Source organism: Platalea leucorodia (genome assembly GCF_965183815.1).
Source record: "Platalea leucorodia genome assembly, chromosome: 1".
In the NCBI taxonomy this organism is placed as follows: Eukaryota; Metazoa; Chordata; class Aves; order Pelecaniformes; family Threskiornithidae; genus Platalea; species Platalea leucorodia.
The window spans coordinates 145,442,295-145,462,486 of record NC_138823.1 but is presented as its reverse complement, the minus strand read 5'-3'; the positions used below and the strand labels follow the sequence as shown (position 1 = coordinate 145,462,486).

The 20,192-nt window shown below is 39.3% G+C and overlaps 1 protein-coding gene across 1 annotated transcript in view; it reads left to right on the top strand.

Moving 5' to 3' along the window:
- Positions 1 to 20,192, top strand: part of ITGA8 (integrin subunit alpha 8) — a gene marked incomplete at both ends in the record, with an annotated part of 114,070 nt that overhangs the window by 67,527 nt on the left and 26,351 nt on the right. The window contains 5 exons of the mRNA XM_082306549.1: positions 714 to 793; positions 5,961 to 6,041; positions 10,848 to 10,953; positions 12,772 to 12,930; positions 19,398 to 19,523. Of these exons, the coding sequence (XP_082162675.1) occupies positions 714 to 793; positions 5,961 to 6,041; positions 10,848 to 10,953; positions 12,772 to 12,930; positions 19,398 to 19,523 (552 nt within the window). The remainder of the gene's footprint in view (positions 1 to 713; positions 794 to 5,960; positions 6,042 to 10,847; positions 10,954 to 12,771; positions 12,931 to 19,397; positions 19,524 to 20,192) is intronic.

Sequence of the window (20,192 nt, the reverse complement as noted above, 5' to 3'; positions counted from 1 at the left end):
GAGGGAGGAAGCAAGGTCTGCATAAACACAAGGGAGCACCAGTGGAAGCCCTTATCTCCTTCAGTTTTGGGAACTGTGTGTTTCACCCTCTATCTTCTGTGGTCACAACACTGCAAGTTGTGGCAAACTGAACTGCAAATATAACTTTGAAGTTGTATTCCTCTTAACTGAACTATGGCTCCCAGAAGCTGCAATGAAAAAACTCAAACCAAATCAAACTAAAACATCAAGCTGCTGCTAATTTAGCCTCTAGAAGAAAAACAGGTGATCAGTCAGCCCTGCAACACCTAAAGCATGCAGCTCATATGTCACAGTTACAGAGACAACGGGAGGAGCAGGAACCCCTGGAGTCCTGGACAAAGGCATGCATGGATGGAGGCAGGGATGAGAGGTGCCAGACAGCTATTATTTTCTTTTGGCTTGGCAAAGTAAGGCAGACTGTCTGGATGAAGAAGGGCCCACCGCTGTGTTCTTGGGAGTATGCTTCTCTGTTCCTCTTGATCTTTCCTCTGTCCAGCCAAGTTTTCCATTGGGTGACAAACACAGGCAGGATGATATTTTCTCCTGTAAACAACTCAATGATATTATTTCTTACTAATTTTACAAAGTAACAGTATCCTATACAAGTCTGTGAAATGCAAAGTTGAACAGTACTGCTTTCTCAATGTGGAAAGATCAAACTATTTTTAGTAACCTATTGTTTTGTTTCCCAGTTCTCTACAGGCATTCGATTTTCTGTTCAGCATTTTGAAAATGCAGATTTCAGCATCAATTTTGAACTGCAAATAAAAAGGTTAGATGTTTTATCAAGAGTATGGCTATTTAAATTCTGAATTCCTGTTGATATCTGAAGTTTAACATATAAGAAGGTTATTCTAACTCTTCAGTGTTGGTATTTATTTCATGGGCTTTCCATGGTAGCTTTCTTCAGGCAGATTTGTGGAGTTGGAGCCTTGTTAGCTTTCAGCAAAATCAGTCTTAGAGTTATTCTGAGGATTTTATTTTGTTAAAATTCAGGGTAACTTGTTTTGGTCAGTGGTCCAAGGATCTTCTACAGATTTGCCAAATTTGCACTTTGTTCTCCATGTCAGGGTTAATGAACACTGATCACTTTGTAACAAAATTCTGTATTTAAAAACATATCATACTCTGAAAAAAAAGATATGCCACTTCTTCATGACAATTTAGAAAATAGAAGGAGAGCAGTTAAAATCTGCTCACCAGATTTACTGGCATGAAGAGAGAAAACTGTTTCAGTTTGATGCAGGTGAACCTTTGTCATTTTTCCATTAGTTTCTTCCACATCTGTGCGGCTGAAATACTACTGCTGGAGAATCTTCTGTTTTGTGCTGAGCAGTACTTCCTCCACAGGGACAAAAAAACACAGAATGGGCTGGGTTAGGATAAGAGCAAGAAAAATCCTGGGACTTTTTCAGTAGGTGGCAGAGCTTCTACTCCATCTGTCCTCATCAAATACACACTGGAGTGCCTGATGGGGCCCTCCCTGCCCCACACACAGAGACTTAATTGCTAATGTCTGGCCTTTAATGAGGGCCTTGATCATGTTCACTATGGTAAATAACTGAGACATTTAAAATGTTTAGGTCAAGTTCCTTTTTCAAGAAGGAAACCTTACAGGCGCAGGAGCAGGCCGTCCCCATGTGCCAAAAGACAAGCTGGCGGGGGAGAAAACCAGCCTGGCTGAACAGAGAGCTTTGGCTGGAGCTCAGGAGAAAAAGGAGTTTATGACCTTTGGAAGAAGGGGCAGGTGACTCAGGAGGACTACAAGGATGTCATGAGGTTATGCAGGGAGAAAATTAGAAGGGCCAAAGCCCAACTAGAACTTAATCTGGCTACTGCTGTAAAAGACAATACAAAATGTTTCTATAAATACATTAGCAACAAAAGGAGGGTTCAGCAGAATCTCCACCCTTTATTGGATGTGGGGGGAAACATAGTGACAAAGGATGAGGAAAAGGCTGAGGTACTTAATGCCTTCTTTGCCTCAGCCTTTAATAGTCAGACCAGTTGTTCTCCAGGTGCCCAGCCCCCTGAGGTGGAAGACAGGGACGGGGAGCAGAATGAAGCCCCTATAATCCAAGGGGAAATGGTTAGTGACCTGCTACACTGCTTAGACACACACAAGTCTATGGGGCCGGATGGGATCCACCCAAGGGTACTGAGGGAGCTGGCAGAAGTGCTCACCAAGCCACTTTCCACCATCTATCAGCAGTCCTGGCTAACCAGGGAGGTCTCAGTCAGCTGGAGGTTAGAAAATGTGGTGCCCATCTACAAGAAGGGCCAGAAGGAGGATCCAGGGAACTACAGCCCTGTCAGCCTGACCTCGGTGCTGGGGAAGGTTATGGAGCAGATCATCCTGAGTGCCATCACGTGGCACGTATGGGACAACCAGGGGATTGGGCTCAGTCAGCATGGTTTTATGAAAGGCAGGTCCTGCTTGACTGACCTGATCTCCTTCTATGACAAGGTGACCCGCTTAGTGGATGAGGGAAAGGCTGTGGATGTTGTCTACCTGGACTTTAGTAAAGCCTTTGACACCATTTCCCACAGCATTCTCCTGGAGAAACTGGCTGCTCATGGCTTGGATGGGTATACACATTGCTGGGTGAAAAACTGGCTGGATGGCCGGGCCCAAAGAGTTGTGGTGAATGCAGTTAAATCCAGTTGGTGGCTGGTCACAAGTGGTGTTCCCCAGCACCCAGTATTGGGGCCAGTTCTGTTTAATGTCCTTACCAATGATGTGGATGAGGGAATCAAGTGCACCCTCAGTAAGTTTGCAGATGACACCAAGCTGGGCGGGAGTGTTGATCTGCTGGAGGGTAGGAAGGCCCTACAGAGGGATCTGGACAGGCTGAATCATGGGCTGAGGCCAATTGTATGATGTTCAACAAGGGTCAGTGCCGGGTCCTGCACTTGGGTCACAACAACCCCATGCAACGCTACAGGCTTGGGGAAGAGTGGCTGGAGAGCTGTTTGGCGGAAAAGGACCTGGGGGTGTTGGTTGACAGCCGCCTGAACATGAGCCGGCAGTGTGCTCAGGTGGCCAAGAAGGCCAATAGCATCATGGCTTGTATCAGAAATAGTGTGGCCAGCAGGACTAGGGAAGTGATCGTCCCCCTGTACTCGGCACTGGTGAGGCTGCACCTCGAGTACTGTGTTCAGTTTTGGGCCCCTTACTACAAGAAGGACATCGAGGTGCTGGAGCATGTCCAACGAAGGGCAATGAAGCTGGTGAAGGGTCTAGAGAACAAGTCTTGCGAGGAGCAGCTGAGGGAGCTGGGGTTGTTTAGTCTGGAGAAGAGGAGGCTGAGGGGAGACCTTATCGCTCTCTACAACTACCTGAAAGGAGGTTGTAGCCAGGTGGGGGGTTGGTCTCTTCTCCCAAGTAACAAGCAATAGGACGAGAGGAAATGGCCTCAAATTGTGCCATGGGAGGTTTAGGTTGGCTATTAGGAAAAACTTCTTCACTGAAAGGGTAGTCAGGCTCTGGAACAGGCTGCCCAGGGAAGTGGTTGAGTCACTACAGGGAAGTGGTTGAGTCACTATCCCTGGAGGTATTTAAAAGACATATAGATGTGGTGCTTAGGGACATGGTTTAGTGGTGGACTTGGCAGTGCTAGGTTAACAGTTGGACTTGATGATCTTAGAGGTCTTTTCCAATCTAAATGACCAGAATGTAACCCTTGAAAGAAAGGAAATTCGGAAACTCAGGAAGGGCACAGCAATGCCACAGAAGACAATGAGATGCCTGGTCAGGCCTCTGCCCTCTCCCAGGGGTCTGGCTGGTGAGCTGGAGACCATGCAAAACTGAGCATGGGCTCCTCCAGAGAGAGATACAAGATATGACGTCTAGCTTGTAGGTCCCCTGTCCATACCACTGTTCACTGTCAGGTCATTAATGTAAGCCATGGAGTTTTAAATGGGTATCAGAGGCTCGTGTCGCTATCTTTTTCATGCTGTGAAATTGGGGAGGTTCAGAGATTTTTGGGGAGCTAGATCTTTCTAGGTAATAAGAGTTGACAGTAGGTTACTTCCGTAGAAAAAGAGACAAGGCTTTACTGACGAATCATTCTGAACTTCAGGAGACAGCAACATCTCATGCTTCCTCCATGAGTGTGACTCACTAAAATGTAAAGGGAGGAAATCTGTTGGGCTACCAAAAAGGACAGTTTCCACAAACTGGTATCAAAATGCTGAAGAGCACCCAGTTACTTAAAAAAAAAAAGTAAAACTTCTTGCATAGGGAATGTACCCTACCATTAAAACTCACTGCTTTGTACATTCCTTCTCAAGCAGCACTACAGTTTGTGCATTTCTGTGTCCTCAGTGAACAGGTAAAACAATCTTAAAAGAAAAAGGAAACAGAAATCCATAAGGCAGAAAGAGGAAATTACCTAAATGGAAGGAAAGAGAAGCAGAGAGCATGTCTGAATTTGTGTCCTGGTCTGAGTTATTCAAAAGGGAGACCTTTAATTTACTCCAAAACATCAAGTGGAAAATAAATATTTTGGTTTGCAAGACTGAAGTTCATTACTTATAGGAAATAAGCAAGAGGCTGATTAGTGTCTTGAAATCTGATTCCTTTTCTGATGTTGAATTTGCTAGGCAATTATATACCCATTAGAGAGGGAGATGTCCTGGCACTTTTATTTAAACTATTTTCTTCCCTACAGAATACCATAAAGCACAAACAAGATTTGAATACCAAATATGTATGATAGAAATCTGTATTTTAACTCTGTGGAAAGTAGTACCATTATACAAATTGGAGAGCAGCTTATTCTAACAAATTAGTGGTGTAGTCTTCTTTATATTTTAAGCAATTTTTGTACTTTTGTACTGAAAGCAATGGCTATAGAGGATTACATCAAAAGTTCAAATTATGTTTGAGGAGAATCTGCATCAGTTTACAAACAAATTAGAGCTGCTCCTAATTTTAGCAATCTGTAACCAGAAAGCCGGGATCAAAGCAGTATTGCCCTTTACTCCCCAGGAGTTGGTCGCTGGGAATGCTGGCCTCCTCTGAATGTTTCCATTTGACTGATGCTACCCAGATGTGATAGCAGTAAACTGTGACAGCAATAGAAACTTAGTCACCATTAAGCAAGGAAGTACTTCCACACTTTCTTGAAAAAGACCTCCAAACTTAGTGTCATTAATCCCATAATTAAATAAATGCTAAGTCTGTAATTATTTATTTTCACTATCTTCATGAATTTGAACCTGCAAACCTTTCTCTACATGAATGGGCTATAGTCATAGGAATGGCCTTTTGAAATAAGAGAAAATAACTTTACTGCTAAGGATTTGCAATAAGAAAAGACAATAAAATGAGTGAGAGCACTAGGCTTTAAACACAGGGATCTGTTTTCACTGCTAAGTGGGATTAAGAGTGTAAACACTCTCTGGATAGGGGAGAGGAGAAAATAAGAAAGGTAAAGAAACAGTTTATTTTGGTAGTTTTCCTTCAAAGACTCTGCCATGCAGAAGTCACAAGTTTGGAGAGTCATAAAAGCAAATTTTATTATAACAAAGCCTATCTTTTCATTAACACTGCCTTCCTTCAATGCATAAAACACCCTTATGTTCTATTAAGATACTCCTATTCATACAGATAGGCAAGTTGAACAAGGGAATTTACATGATATTCTGAGCTAATTTGTATCATCATATTCATGCATAGGATTCTTTAAAAGAAGCTTGAGTTGATTACATTATTAAACATGTGATGAGCTCAAATAATATCAAACTTAAATACCAGTGTCCTACAAGACTGAAGAGTGGCAATAGCAAGCCCATGCTGTAATATGTCCAATGTCATCACTTCCTAATTGTAGGCCTTGTGATATTCAGTGCTGTATCTACAATAGATAGATCTACAATAGATAGATCTACAGTCTAGAGTTCTGCTAAATAACCTTTTTTAACATCTTTTCCAGTTCTAACAAGATTAATCCCACCAGCAATTTAGTTAACCTCCATATCAACATCAGTGCTGTGGCTCAAGTACAGATCAGAGGGTAAGTATTCGATCATTTCAATTCATAATGATAACTATTTTTTGTATTGAATCTTTCCAGATATAATAATCCCATGTATTGAATCTTTTGACGTGTTATAATCCCAAATGCCTTATCCATCAAGAACACCTGAGAATTTCCAGGCAGTCTCATGCCTGCAAGCCTTCCAGGATGGGACTACTAAGGACTTACCGGGTCATGTAGGGCAGGAGTGCCCACATGGACTCCAGTAAACTTACTGAGTGTCTGTGCAAATGCAGCACACTGTAGAATCCCACCTTGTAGTAACACCAGTCAGAGCCAGCATTTTATTTGGGCATTCAAACTGTGTATGGATGTTACTAGTACAAAATGCCTGTTCATATGTGTAGGTCTGCTTGTGCAACCACCTAGGCACTTACTTAACTCTGAATACCAAAGCAGAATCTGCTGCTTTTATGACTGGAATGATGAAACACTTTATGGTAGGGCATATACTAATAGCAGAGTGAGGCCTTTGGAGAAAGGATGAATAAGGAATGAGCTATGACAAGAGATCAACCAGCTACTGCTGTAGGATTCTTACATTTCCGTCTGAAGCAGGTGCCAGTCCACTGACACAAGGGATACTGAAACTTAACAAGCACAGGATATGATCAAAGATGATTATTTCTATCTCTATTTTCACATACAGCTTGTTTTCGGAAACTATAAAATGCAATTAGATGATAAGAATCTCAGACTACCCTGTAAAATCTTGGAACTAGACTCCTATCCTGGCATCCTAGCGGAAGTCAGCAGGATGTTCTTTTAAAGCAAATAACTACCCAAAATTCTTTTTGTCTGGGATCTCAGATTTCCTACATCTCCTCTTCTCAAGCTACAGCTCTGCACCTTAACCATTCTCAGATCTGCAGGAGGAGAACAGGAGGTACATGGCCCAGCTTCACTCCCACAGTCAGTCCATGAGGCCTGGCTGATGCAAGAGGGGTAGATGTCTCTTATGTGATGCACCTCAAGGGACTGCCTTAGGTGTAAACAAATAAAAATGCATTTATTTATACTTTTATGGATTTATAAAAATCCATTTATTGTTATCACTGCCACCAGAGAGTCCAAACATTTTGCAGATCACAGAGATCATGTTTTCTGCTCTAATATTCGATCTAAATCAGGGAGATTTTTGAAGTATTTTTCATCACATTTTGTAAGTGTTTTCCAGGTTAAGAAGACTAAGCCTAAGGCTAGAGTTGGGTGGAAAAAAGAGAACTGGTACTCAAAGACTGTGTGGATATATGTTAATGCTTATATTTCTGAAAAGGAGCAGTTGAAAGACAACATGTTTAACAAGAACAGAAATGAGAGTATTATTTCATCTTCTGTAGTTAGTGGTGATCTAGGGAAACGAGCTGGATAGGAAGAGAGGTGAAAAATACAAAATGAGGGGGACGGTAACACAGGAAGAGAAGTAGAGACTGAGGAAATAAGAATCAAAGGGGTGGGCTGCAGATGTGTAAGAAAACATTGGGAGCCAGCAACTGCTAGATGTTGCCATTGGTGGACACCCAGGTTAAGGATTGTCTGGAGTTTCAGTGCATCAATGAAATGGTTATGGATACATACACGAGACTTCTCAGTAAGGGCTGCTTCCAGTGCTGTGGATTCTGGTTTTTTTCAGTGAGGTTGCTCATCACTTTCATAGAATAATCTTACAACCTTTTTGTGTTCTCTGCAAACTTTTTGGAAACTTTTTGCCTCCATCATGTTCTTTCTGTGCCATAGTGTGTTCTTTTTAATGGAAAGTTCTGTAACAGGTAAATAGACACCAAAAAATGACCAGAACATCCTCGGTTCTCAAAAAGAGCATGCCCACAAATGGAAAAAGTGGCTTGAATTGCTGTCTGCAGTCTTAAGAAACAGGTCATTAAATACAGAGAAATGACTTAATTGTATGACTTCCAGTTCCTTTCTTCTTAAGTCTTTTAGTTTTCTTATTAGCTATAGCATGCATGTACAAAGGAAAATTCCCAAATGCTTTGTTGACAGATTTTGCTAATTGCTCAGAGATGCCAAAGCATACAGCTCCAAGGGAACTGTTTGCTCACAATTTCCTAGATAAAAATAAAAGAGAGACTGTGTCCACATTTGGACTGGAAAATATCTTGCATTGGTTTCCCTACTGCTCTGCACAGAGTTGCATGAAGTGGGAATGGAATCATTGTACATTTTACTGAGGAAAAGTAAGTAGTTATCAAATTGTGCATATGCATATGTATTTGCACAGTGGACCCATGCAAATAACTGCTTCTATGAGAAAGGAAGAAATCTTCTTCAATATCCTATTCAAAAAGAAATTTAAGGTAACTCCTTAGATCATTCAATGAGCAGTTGATAACTGAGATTTGATTATTCTGCTTACCTTTTTTTTCTATAAAAATGTAAGAGTTTTGTCCTTGTAATTGTTATTTCCCAGTGCTGAAAGAGCACTTGAGGAATGAGGGATTCAGGAAGGAAGTAATTTGGACTGGGAGGATTTGCAGCTGGCAGAATTCTTATTGTATATCCCACATAAGCATTTTCTGTAGAACATACTTCCTTTATCTTATTTTTCAGAGCTCTTCTTTGACTGATCACAGTCACCTAAAAGTCTAGGAAAAATCTTCATCTAATAAATCATTCAAATGTTAAAAATATTCTCAGTTAAATGCAAAATAAAATAGTCAAAAGAGAGGATTTCAGTTTAATTTGACCTGATTTTGCTGCTTTCATGTCAATAGCAGAAGTTCTGAAAATAATTGTAAAATCTGTTAAAATAAATGTTCTTATATACTTTATAATCATTTTAATTGAATGTCTACGTTTACACTTTGCACTTTGTAATTCTGTGGATAAGAAAAACACTGCACAGGGAATGTAATAGAAATCGTGGTTTTTAAAACCTCATGCCTGCATCTTTTTGTCTATGTACACTTTCTGGTTTGCAAATTTTTGCGGTAGCTTAAGGGTCTCTGTGTCTTGTCTTTTGTAACAACACAAGGAAGTTCCTATTCTCCAACAACAATTAATAGTTAAAATTCTTATTGGAAACAAGGCCATTTGTGAAATATAGCAAGTTAGGCTAAGTACCTCATCTGAAATGACTTTTTAATGAATATGTTTCATTTCCTTTATTATTTGGTTTGGCTTGTAAATTTGTCCGCTGGCATACTGGTTAGTACAAATTGTCGGCCTTTTGAAGTCTGAGTATTTAAGAAGTATCTAAATACTCTGAAGTATTTAGAGTTAGCAGGATACTCCGAGATACCCTAAATTTCATGAAGAGTTGTACTTTAGCTGGATGGTATTCAGTTGTTCTTCTCTGGCATCCATTGCTGCTTTGAGAGGCTGTATTCTGTAGAAAAGTTTCTATCAGACAGTTCGTTCATTGTATATGACTAAAGAGCTGGAAGCAAGAACAGTTTGTTTCTTCCTAAAGTATTTTAAAATGTCAGCATTTGCAACAAAAACATCCAGTCTTCTGTTCTCTTCTTCAAGGGGCAATCTGCAGTGGTGCTTTCTCTGCTTAGACTCAGGGGAAAGTAAATTAACATCAGTTAAGTCCATCATTTTAGTCAAATGTTACATTCTGAAAAAAACTCATTAGCAATTCTTTTTTAACAGTTTTCTGTCAGCAAAATTCCAGCTTTGGCAGAACAAGCATTGAAATGTTATGCCTTTTCTTTAAGCTAAAGCTTCTGGAAACCAGCAAACTGAGTGAGAGTTGACCCTTGTAAAGAAAGGGTAATACTTACCATTTTAGCACCAAGAGCTACTTTCAGTACTAGCAGATGACAGATGTCTGTGCCAGAACTCACCTACCATGCTAAAACAAATTCTTGGGATCTGATTTCCCAACTTCTCAACAACTGAATAAGGTTAAAGTTGGCATCTGAATGGGATCCCTCCAAGGAACTTCCAGTTTTCATGGGAAATAAAATGCTTGTGATTCAAATGGAAACATTAACAGAAGACTGCTTGGTCCTTTCTTGAGGTCAGACAGAGAAGGAAAGGAAAAATAAAATAGCAGACAGAGAGAAAGATGTCAAATATGAAGTCATTGTTTTCTTCATTTATGTTTGATTTGCATGTTGCAAGTTGCAACAGTGTTTCAGGGAATGTCTAAGCTGCCACTTCGTTTGCAAAGCAAATGGGAAGCCTGGAGCACTATTTCAGGCTCTGGTCCTGAGTTCAGTTTCTTGATACACCAATTTCCATTGTGACTTTATGGAAGTCACTGTACCTCAGTTTCCCACCTGTAACATGAGACAGACTACTTCACAAGGTTTTTTAAAGGAATAATAACAGAGGTTACAAGGAATTTACAGTCAGAGCAGTTAAATAAATATCTAAAAATGTATTGCAGGGAAGGAAGATGCATAGCATTAAACATCTACAGACTTTAAATTGAAATGAGAAAATACAATTTATTTACGTATCATTACTCTAGTTTTGTGGACAATGTATTCAGACACCTCATCAGTGAGAAAGATGTAAATACCCGACAGACTGCATTCCTCTCTCCAAATAGAGAAAGAGTCACTCCCTTGTCTGGAAAGGACCATCCGTCAGAGGAAGTATGAAAGTAAATGCACACCCCCAGTAGTCTGTAAAGACCGGGTAGCACTTTATGGAAGCATTGTATTGTTCACCTCACCTAATTCTAATGAATGTGCCCCAATAAAATGTCCTTAAGGGCTCAGGTTTCTAAGTGGTCTTAATTTTTTTCTAAAAGTAATGCAGCTGATCACTGGTAACAGTTACTGTTTTAACCTGGTTTATATATTACAGAGTGTCTCACCCCCCAACAATTATTTTGCCACTTCACAACTGGGAACCCAAAGATGAACCTACAAAAGAAGAAGAACTTGGTCCTTTAGTAGAACACATCTATGAGGTAAAAATGATTTATGTTACCATAGGACCTCATGCTTCTCCCATTGAAATCCTGATGAATTTGGTTTATTGTCTTTATCTGCAACTAGATAGAGCCACAAGTGTAAATATTCTGACTTTAGCACATGGCCCAAATTTAATCTGGGAATTCACAACCCCAGTATCTCTTCATGTTAGTGGAGGAGATATTAGTTTATGCTAGGAGTCTGTCTTTGACATCTAAGGGATCTGTAAACATTTTGGACATTTGACAAGAACTGAAAACAGTGCTTAAAAGCTCATTACAATCAATGCCAAATATTTCCAGTGATTTGAGTGGTTTCTTATTAAAAGCTGTGAGTGTTGTGCACAGGAGAAAATGTTTCCTTTAACATTTAGCTAACTGAAAAAAACCTGTAGACATACATGTAACTTGTTACCTCATTGCTCAGAAAATGTTCTGTTGAAAATAACTCTTAATGTTTGAGGTATACATATTTCTACCCTGTGTTATTGTTGGGTTTTTTCTATGGATGATTCATCAATTAAAAGAGAAGAGTTCAGGTTAGAAAAAAGTGCATTGAGTGAACTACATGGAATACAGGCCATCTTTGGAATCTGATGGATGACCTTTATTCTAGGGGCTAAAACAGAGTGCTTCACGTATGGTTATAATTCACAAACTAGCACTCAAGAAAATATAAACAACTGAGCTTGATCAGCAGTGTAAGATCACAATTTGCATGACATACTAAACTATAATGAATCAGACTGTAAAATACAAAATATTATTTGTGAACTCCTCATCTTAACACATTTCTCTAAACTGAAAACCTCTAAGAAATCTTCCTGTCTCAAGGATTTGGGCTGGTTTTGGAACTCTGTATGTGACTTTAAATGTATTAAAATAGTTACAGTGATTAAAGAAGCAAAGCATGAAAAAGGCCACCCACCCACCCAAAAAACCTTTACTGAAGAAGATGTAAGATTGAAAGTGGGTTTTATTTGGCTCTAAATAAAGCTCATCAGTCACAAAAATTCTACACGTTTAAAAAAATGAGATTCTCACATATCTAGAAACTTTGAGTAAAGCTCCATGGTATTCTGCTTCTTTAGCTCTCATGCCCAGTGTTAACACATATCCAAACTTCCTGTGGTCATCAGATATTTTCAAATTGTAAACCGATATAAGAAAACTACTTTAATAGCCCAGATTTTTAAATTTCTATTGTTTCTATCATTACTCGTTTTCCCAGAAAAGAATAATGTCCTGGGATATTACTTTAGGAAAACTAGTTCTTTTTTTTCTTTTGGGGAAATTTGAACTGAGAAGTGTTGAAAATAGAGTTCTTAACCTGAAAAACTAGTTTAAGCTCTGCTATACCTTCTGTTCCTGCACCCTGAAATGTGATTCTTTTGTGTCCTGAAGTTTCAGCCACTATTTTTATGTATGTTCTGTTAAGGTTCATTGTATATATTTGTATAGTGTATTTTGCTAGTGTGTTTTGGTTTGGGGTTTTTTATACTTTTTTTAGGTAATTTCAGCGCTTTCATATGTCAGAAAAAATGGGAAAGGTGACGGATTTCTTGAATACAGACTCACACAAAAAAGGTGGTTTTCCAAGATTTGCCACTGGCTTTGTGACTAACATGGAGAGGTCCTTTTCCCCTACCTGCCACAGATTCTCCATCAATAAAATGATATTAATAATCTATACATCTTTCCCAAAGTACTTCAAGGCTGTGGACACTAAGAATTTGAAAATGTCTAAGTGGTGGTTGCTGTGGTTTTTGTTGTTATTTACTGCCTTGGAAAGTTCTGATGATATTTGTTTGACAGTTGCACAATATAGGACCAAGTGCCATCAACAATACGGTTCTCCACGTTGGTTGGCCTGTGTCCAGCCGAGAAGAATTTCTTCTTTATATGCTTCATATTCAGACACATGGACCATTGCACTGTCAGACGAGCTCTCCTATTAATACAATGCAAATAAAGGTAAGTCAGCCCCTTTTATTTCCATCCCTGTCTGCATTTTGCTTGATATTTTCTGCCTAGAGTTCACAATGGGATGGAGATTTTGGGGAATTTTTCACAATTACCCTGAGATCATTTTCCTGGGTAAGAAGCAAGATATAGATAGTCTATAATGTTTCTAGCATGACAGTTGTATTGCATGGTATTTATTTGGTTTCTGTAGTCTTCTTATCAGAGAAACTTGTATGTTGATTGAGTATCACAGCATTAGATACAAGATAATTTTTTAAATGGAAATTTGCATGTTTTCCTTGAGGGTCATTTTTCGCATGGGTTTGAAGAGATGGCACAAAATTTTTCACACCTAATGGGACCCTGAAAATTCATGTGTCCTAAGGAGTACCTTAATTCAGAAAGTCATCTGTACAGCAGTGCTTAGCAGATGAACTCCCAAAGGTGATGTAAACTTTTGTTATGACAAGGGATGCACATAGCTCTTCAGCTGAGTCTGATACCACCTAGCACTGGTTTGTTTATCAAAAGGTCTTACATTTGAACCTGTTAGCAATGGGGAAAATCCTTTATAGCACAATAATGCAAAATCATTAAATTGAAAGACATGAACTTCTCAGACCTGTTTATTTAATAGACAGCAGACAGCCACCAGGTATTGTGGCATTAACTATTTTTGAAGGGTGTAACACAATTTTAGGTTTTTTATTCCAATACAAATAATTTACAGCTAATTTGTATAGCGATCTGGTTTTTTAGGATCATAGGCTAATTCAGGTTGGAAGAGATATCAGGAATACTCTCATCCAACATCCTGCTCAAGCAAGGTCAGCTGTGAGATCAGACTAGGTTGTTCAGGGCTTTATCCAGTCTGGTCTTTAAAACATCCAAGGACAGAGGCTGCAAAACCTCTCTGGGAAAGTTCTGCTGCTTCTTGATTGTCCTTCCAGGGAAAAGGTTTTTCCCTACATTCAGTCTGAACGTCTCATGTTTCGACTTATGCCCATTGCCTGTCATCATCCCACCATGCACCTCTGTGAAAAGCCTGGCTCCATTTTTGTGATAACCTTCTCCCTCTGACAGCTTCAGTCCCCCCAAAGCTTTCTCATCTCTGGGCTGGGCAAGCACTGGCCCCTCGGCCTCTCCCTGCAGGACGAGTGCTCCAGCCCTGAGCATCCCTGGGGGCCCTCCACTGAACTCATTCCAGTATATTGATCTCTGTCTTCTGCTGAGGCTCCAGAAATGGGTGTTGTATCTACATGTGGTCTAATGAGTGCTAAGCAGAGGGGAGTAATCATTTCCTCAGTGTACTGCCTTTGCTCCTGTTCATACAGCCCAGGATTCGGTTGGCCCTCGCTGCTGACAGGGCACACTGCTGGCTCTTCTGCAGCTTAAGCCAAATCTTTTTCTGCACAGCTGCTTCTTAGCCAGTCAGTCCTCGGCACGTTTTGTTGCCAGGGGCTATTTCCTTGCACCAAGTATATGATAAGATACATATTTTTAATATCATATGCTATATTTTATATTAAGTTCAACATAGTATGAGACAGTATAATCTGTAAAATGGGAGTCATTTTAGAAGCCTATATAATTTTTACCTGTCTTAAAGTGTTAATGATCTTAATTTTTCAAAGAACACACTTTGAATATCCTATAAAGTGAAACTATCAACTGGAATTCTGCATGGAATGTACTCCAGAAATGGAAGTTTTCATGTATTGCCACTTGATAAAATGATTCATATAGTCTACAATTATTTTATGGCTTAATCAATATTAATTCATAAAAGTTACAACTTTGTCAGCAACATGACAGGTTTTTGTTTTTTCTATTTGGAAATGATTCTATAATTATTTTAATCATACCAGCAGAGAGGAAAAAATTCCCCTACCAATTTTTTCATAAGCATTACTCCTAAGTATTGTTTGCTGTCCAAATTGCTTCCCCTTCCATGGACATGGTTCTTTTTTTATAGCAGAGCTGGAGACCTCAGAGTTTGGAGGAAACACTAACGAGGGGAAGCCTAGTAGCACCCTCCTCAGTAAAGTGTTGATATGCCAGTGTCTAAAAGCCTGTTTTAAGATCTGTGTTTGTGATGGCAGATCCCCCCAAAAGAGCTTGGTTTGGCTCAAAGCCAGAAGATTTAGCAAAACACAGCTCTACATATTATCCCCTCAAAAACAAGGTATCCGATTTATTAAGCATAACTGATTCCAGACACTTCTGGAGTAAACACCACTTACTGAGTTTAACGAGTAGCCTATTAAGCATCTTGTGGGAAGAGCTGCATTCCAAATGCTAAAAGTGCTATATGTCTTCTGCGTACCCAGAGGGGTTTGAGTTCAGTACAGTGGATGAAAGTGGAGACATCTTTCTAGTGAAGGGGATTGCTTATGACCACAGGAGCTACAAGACAAGTCCTTAGCTTAAGGAGACAGAACCACAAGATATACTTACAAGAATATAGAAAAACTGATGTACACCAAGTACATTATGGCTAGACTTCTGTGTTTCACCCAGGCAGCCAGAGAGGGGTTAAGATTCTATCCTTTTACTTAGTTTCTCTAGAAGAAGAAAAAGGAAATGAGGGATAGGGAACTGAAGATAGAAAATGTTTCCATTTTGTACCTGAAACACAGCAAGTTTGGAAACAGAGAATTTTTTCTATTAATCTTTTCCATCCCATTTCCACCTGTTTTCCAAAAGTGGTGAGGAACAAGAAGCTGAGCTGCTGCATTTCTATTTGCAAGCCTAGCATCTCAAAGCCACTGGTCAGATCACGCTGCAAGTGCACAAAAAGGCGTTCAGCATCCCTCCCCCCTAGCCACTGTGTTCTGTTTTAAGTTTCAACTAAGAAGCTGAGATGGGAGCCTTACTGTCAGGAGGGCAGAGCTCCTGGGTAGAATAGTGCCACAGTTCTTAATGACATTTTCAGGCAATATATTTTTTTATTTTATTTTTGTTATTTTTTTTTTTAGTTTGGTCTTCCTTCTTCTACTTGATAATGATTACATCTGTTACATAAACAAGACTAAACTCTTGGGAGGCTTGTGTGAAAACTTCCTGTAATAATGAAATAATGGTCCATCTGTCTTAGCAGAATATGACTTTAGATGCACAATCATTATTGCAAGAATTTAAACATCCTTTCCTTATTTCAGTTTTTCAAAGCGCTGAACAGCATGAATACACAAATCAGGTTTCAAATATGTAATGCTTATCTATTGCTTCAGATGGGAAGAGGATACAGAGACAGCTTCCTTCAGGTTTTGTATAAACAGCAGGACGCCTGGCTCAAATTTCCAAATAAGACTAAGGACATTATATGCCTGGCTCCTCTTGGATTTCAGAACCCAGCTCTCTTAGGGTGCTTGGGCATTTCCCCTTTGACATGACTTAGATTGTTCAGTTTGAGTTAAAGTAGTATATTCCTCCCCATTGCTGAATTTCTTGTCTTGTAGAAAGATTTTCTTTGTGCGTTGTAGTTTCTGCCACAAAGATAAATCAAACCTGTGCACACATGGGAAGACTCTTATTTAGGGACTTTTTCTTTTCTGTAGCTTATCTTTCTCTGAAGGTGGTGAGAGATGTGAAAGGATAATAAAGTTATGAATCTTGCAAAAGATGTAAAGAGGAGCAAAAGGAACAGATTCCCTTGCAGAAGAACTCGGTATACTAGGATGCTTCAATCTAGAAAGGAGGTGACTATGCACAAATATGATCCGCAAGATCAGAAGTGGCGGGAAGAGTGTGGGTGGGAATTGACTGCGCTCTGCCTGTTCCTGCACAGGAATGCAGTGTGTTCACTGCGCAGGAATTGGAGCATCAAATGAAGCCTGTAGAGCCAGATTCAAAACAAGCAAAAGGAAGTGGTGGTTCATGCAACAGGTATTAGATGTCTGGAACTTGTTGCCAAAGAAAGCAGTCAGGGTTAAAAGTTTACATGGTGTTAAGAGGAAACTGGACAAATTCACAAAAGAGAAGTCCAGTGAAGATTAATAAATGAACAAAAACTTCATGTAGATCAGGATGTCCCTGAGCTGAAAACATTTGGAAGCTGAAAGTTATTAGGAGAGAGTATTGTGTATGCATACCCTGTTCTTACTCTTCTTTCCATATCTGTGTAAAGGCAGTGTTGAGGAGAAGAGGGCTCAGCTAGATGCACCTTTGGCCTGAGCCAGTATTCCTGATGAGTTGTTTGGGGTTTGTTTTTTTTTCCAGACTGCTGGCAAAAAGTAGTTTTATGGAGCCAGTGCCTGTAAATGCCAGAGGTATAGGCAGTGGTTTCCAGCTATGGTAGATGATACGGTGTGACCCACATGGCACATTCTCAATAGCTGAGAACTGTAGTACCATGAGTGAGGCGTCTTGTCAGAGAAGCAGTGAAATAGCAGCTAAAATCCACCACATGGGTAAGATACATCCACTAACATGACTGGCAGGAGCTAACCTCTTCCAGAGGCAGTGTCTCCTCATGCTGCAGAGCCGTTATTACTGTGTGTAAGTCCTGGTCTGGAGACAAAATAATACCATCCAATGCATTGCTCTTGAATGGTCACTGACACCTCTCATATAACAGCTTTTACACAAAGTCCTCTTCAGAACATTTCTGGTGGAGTTACACATTGCAGCAGAGGGTATTGCCTGGCTATAAAAAGAGGAAAGCTAAACCGGGTTTTGAAATTAGAATTGAAGAACTGGAGAGATCTGGAAATCTGCTCAAGATGATGAGGCTTGGGAGAAGAAAGCAGTACAGTTTTCCCTGGTGGGGAAACCGAGACAGTCCATTGTAGTTAAAGGGAGGGAGCGAGAATCCATTTAAAATACAGTATGGTGTGCTAAATATGGGGCATATAAAATAGCTACAGAGACAGAGTTGTGCAATTCCATGCTACTGGCTCAAGAAGGATAAAATAATATCTTTCACCTGAACATCTAGGCCACTGGAGGAATTCTGCTTTTAAATTGTTGCAGGAGACATGTATGTTTTCTCTTAATCATAGAGGGCTGTTTTTGAACCTTTGCTGTAATAATTGACTACTGAAGATGCTAACACTCTAGGATCTATGAAAAAAATAAGTAAATACAAAAATCATCTAGTATTCAAATGGATCCACATATGTATCAGTTGTGATCATATATTGAGGGCTTCTTCAAAGGCATGTCATTGTATTGTGGTTCTTTTAATTTGTCATCATTAAAGAAGCCTATATATGCTGGTGAAAGAATCCTGGAAAGAGAATTCCCACATGTTATCACATTGAGAGGGAGAGATTTACTAGCTTTTTAACTGTTCCCTTATTGCAAAAAGACAATGTTAACCTAATTAAGCAACAGGGGGAAAAAAAAATTTTTTTGCTTAAGGGGTTTTCATCAGTTAATAAATTACAGTATCATTCACTTTGCAGGATGCTTTTGACTGAAGATCTCAGACAATGTCAAAATAGTTCCTTCTTTAGCCTCATGATTTTCATCAGATGAATGGTACAACTTTCCAAATCTAGTACTACACAGCATTAGTGTGTGGCAGGTTTTGTGTGTTTATAACTATTCTCTTCCCTTTAGTGCTACAACATTTCTTAAAATTACAAACATTTTCTTTAGAAATTTGTTTAAGATATTTTGTGCTCAGAGGTTAAAGGAACTGACAAGATGGATCTGATGTAGCTTTTCATAATCTGAGGCCCTTAAAGAATAGTCTTGTTTATGTTTAGGTGAGTTCCTGTTGAGATCTTATTACAAACTTCCACATACATCTTATTGCGATTTTACAAGACTGGATTGTCATAAATTAGAATTTATCTTTCCCTCTGTAGCAACTGGATTCCCAGGTGTTCTCTGAGGCTTCTTGAAAGAAGTCTTAAATGCTCTGTGTAGAAATTAAAGACAACAATAAAATAGGTTTTAATCAGAGAATAAAAATCTGTGAAGATAAAGCTGAACAGAATGCATTTTAATATGAGATTAAAAATGAACAAACTGTTGCATTATACAAAGTTGAGTTGTTACCAAAAGAAATCTGTAACAAATAATGATCAAAAGTTGTGTTGGTAGAATTCAGTTTTCCATTTTTTTTTCCTTTACCGTCTAAAGCTGATAAAGTCATTATATTTCAATAGGCAGATTCTGATCTGAACTAATGACCAGATTTCAGTGCAGCAACTTTGAATTTATCCTGTTATAGAGATCAGAATCTGGCCCCAAGAGTCTTAACAAAATTAAGTACAGCAATGAAACTGACACCAGTAAAAAGTGGAAAAAAGTGTTATCATCTACTGTGATTCCTATAACTGGGCAATATCTTGCTGTGCTATTACTAATAATGCTCCTAGTTGAAGACAGTATATTCTCATGGCTGTGCTGTTAAATAGGAAAAACAGCGTTAATCCAAAATTCAAGACCTCTGAGAAGGGAACAAATCTGTTAGAATCATCGTATGAGTATATCATTACCATTCACATTTTTTCTCTTTGCAGTTTGCTATTCCACAAGACACTCCTGAACTTGCTGCTTTTTTATATAATTCCACAATTTCTCATTACATCAGGAGAAGGGATGTCACGGTGGCAGAACCTCACAGGAAAAACTCTGCAAAAATATTGGTGAGCCATCTAAAAACTATAAACTGGGACTATGCATGCAATATATCAAGGTAGCTGTTTATTTACAGACTTTTAAATACTGTTCTAAGTGATTTTGAATCTTTCAGTTTAAAATATTGCTTATTACCTATCGCCATGACACAGGTTAGTGATTTTGTTTGACAGACTTTTACATTAAAGATCATGCATGCCGAATTCCTGGCTGTCTTACTCCTGGCTGTTTGCAGACGAACCTCTGGGGTCATGCAATGGCACACGTCACAGGGAATTTCAGCACAGATTTAGAGAAGGGACCCCTCTTTCACGAATTAAATTTCAGATTCTGACTTTTGAAATGTAGGTCTCTTCTTATTAACTTGACTCCTAGCATTCTGGCTCTTTCGTAAGAAGTAGCTCACACTTAAAATTAACATTTTTGTGTAAGTAACAGTTCTGACATACAAATACTTTGGAGCATATTTTTTTCCTCCAGTAAGTACTTATATACACATGGAAAGGTAAGACTCTTTCCCTTCACAGTACCACAAGCAAGGCAAATCAGACAGGTCACTGCATTTTTAACATTCCAGACAATGCTGGAGCAAGAGCAAAGATCTTTCTCCCAGGAAAATAGTTCTGATTAGTCAGTCTGGTACCTGAGTATTTGGACTTGGCTGTATTTTCAGAAGG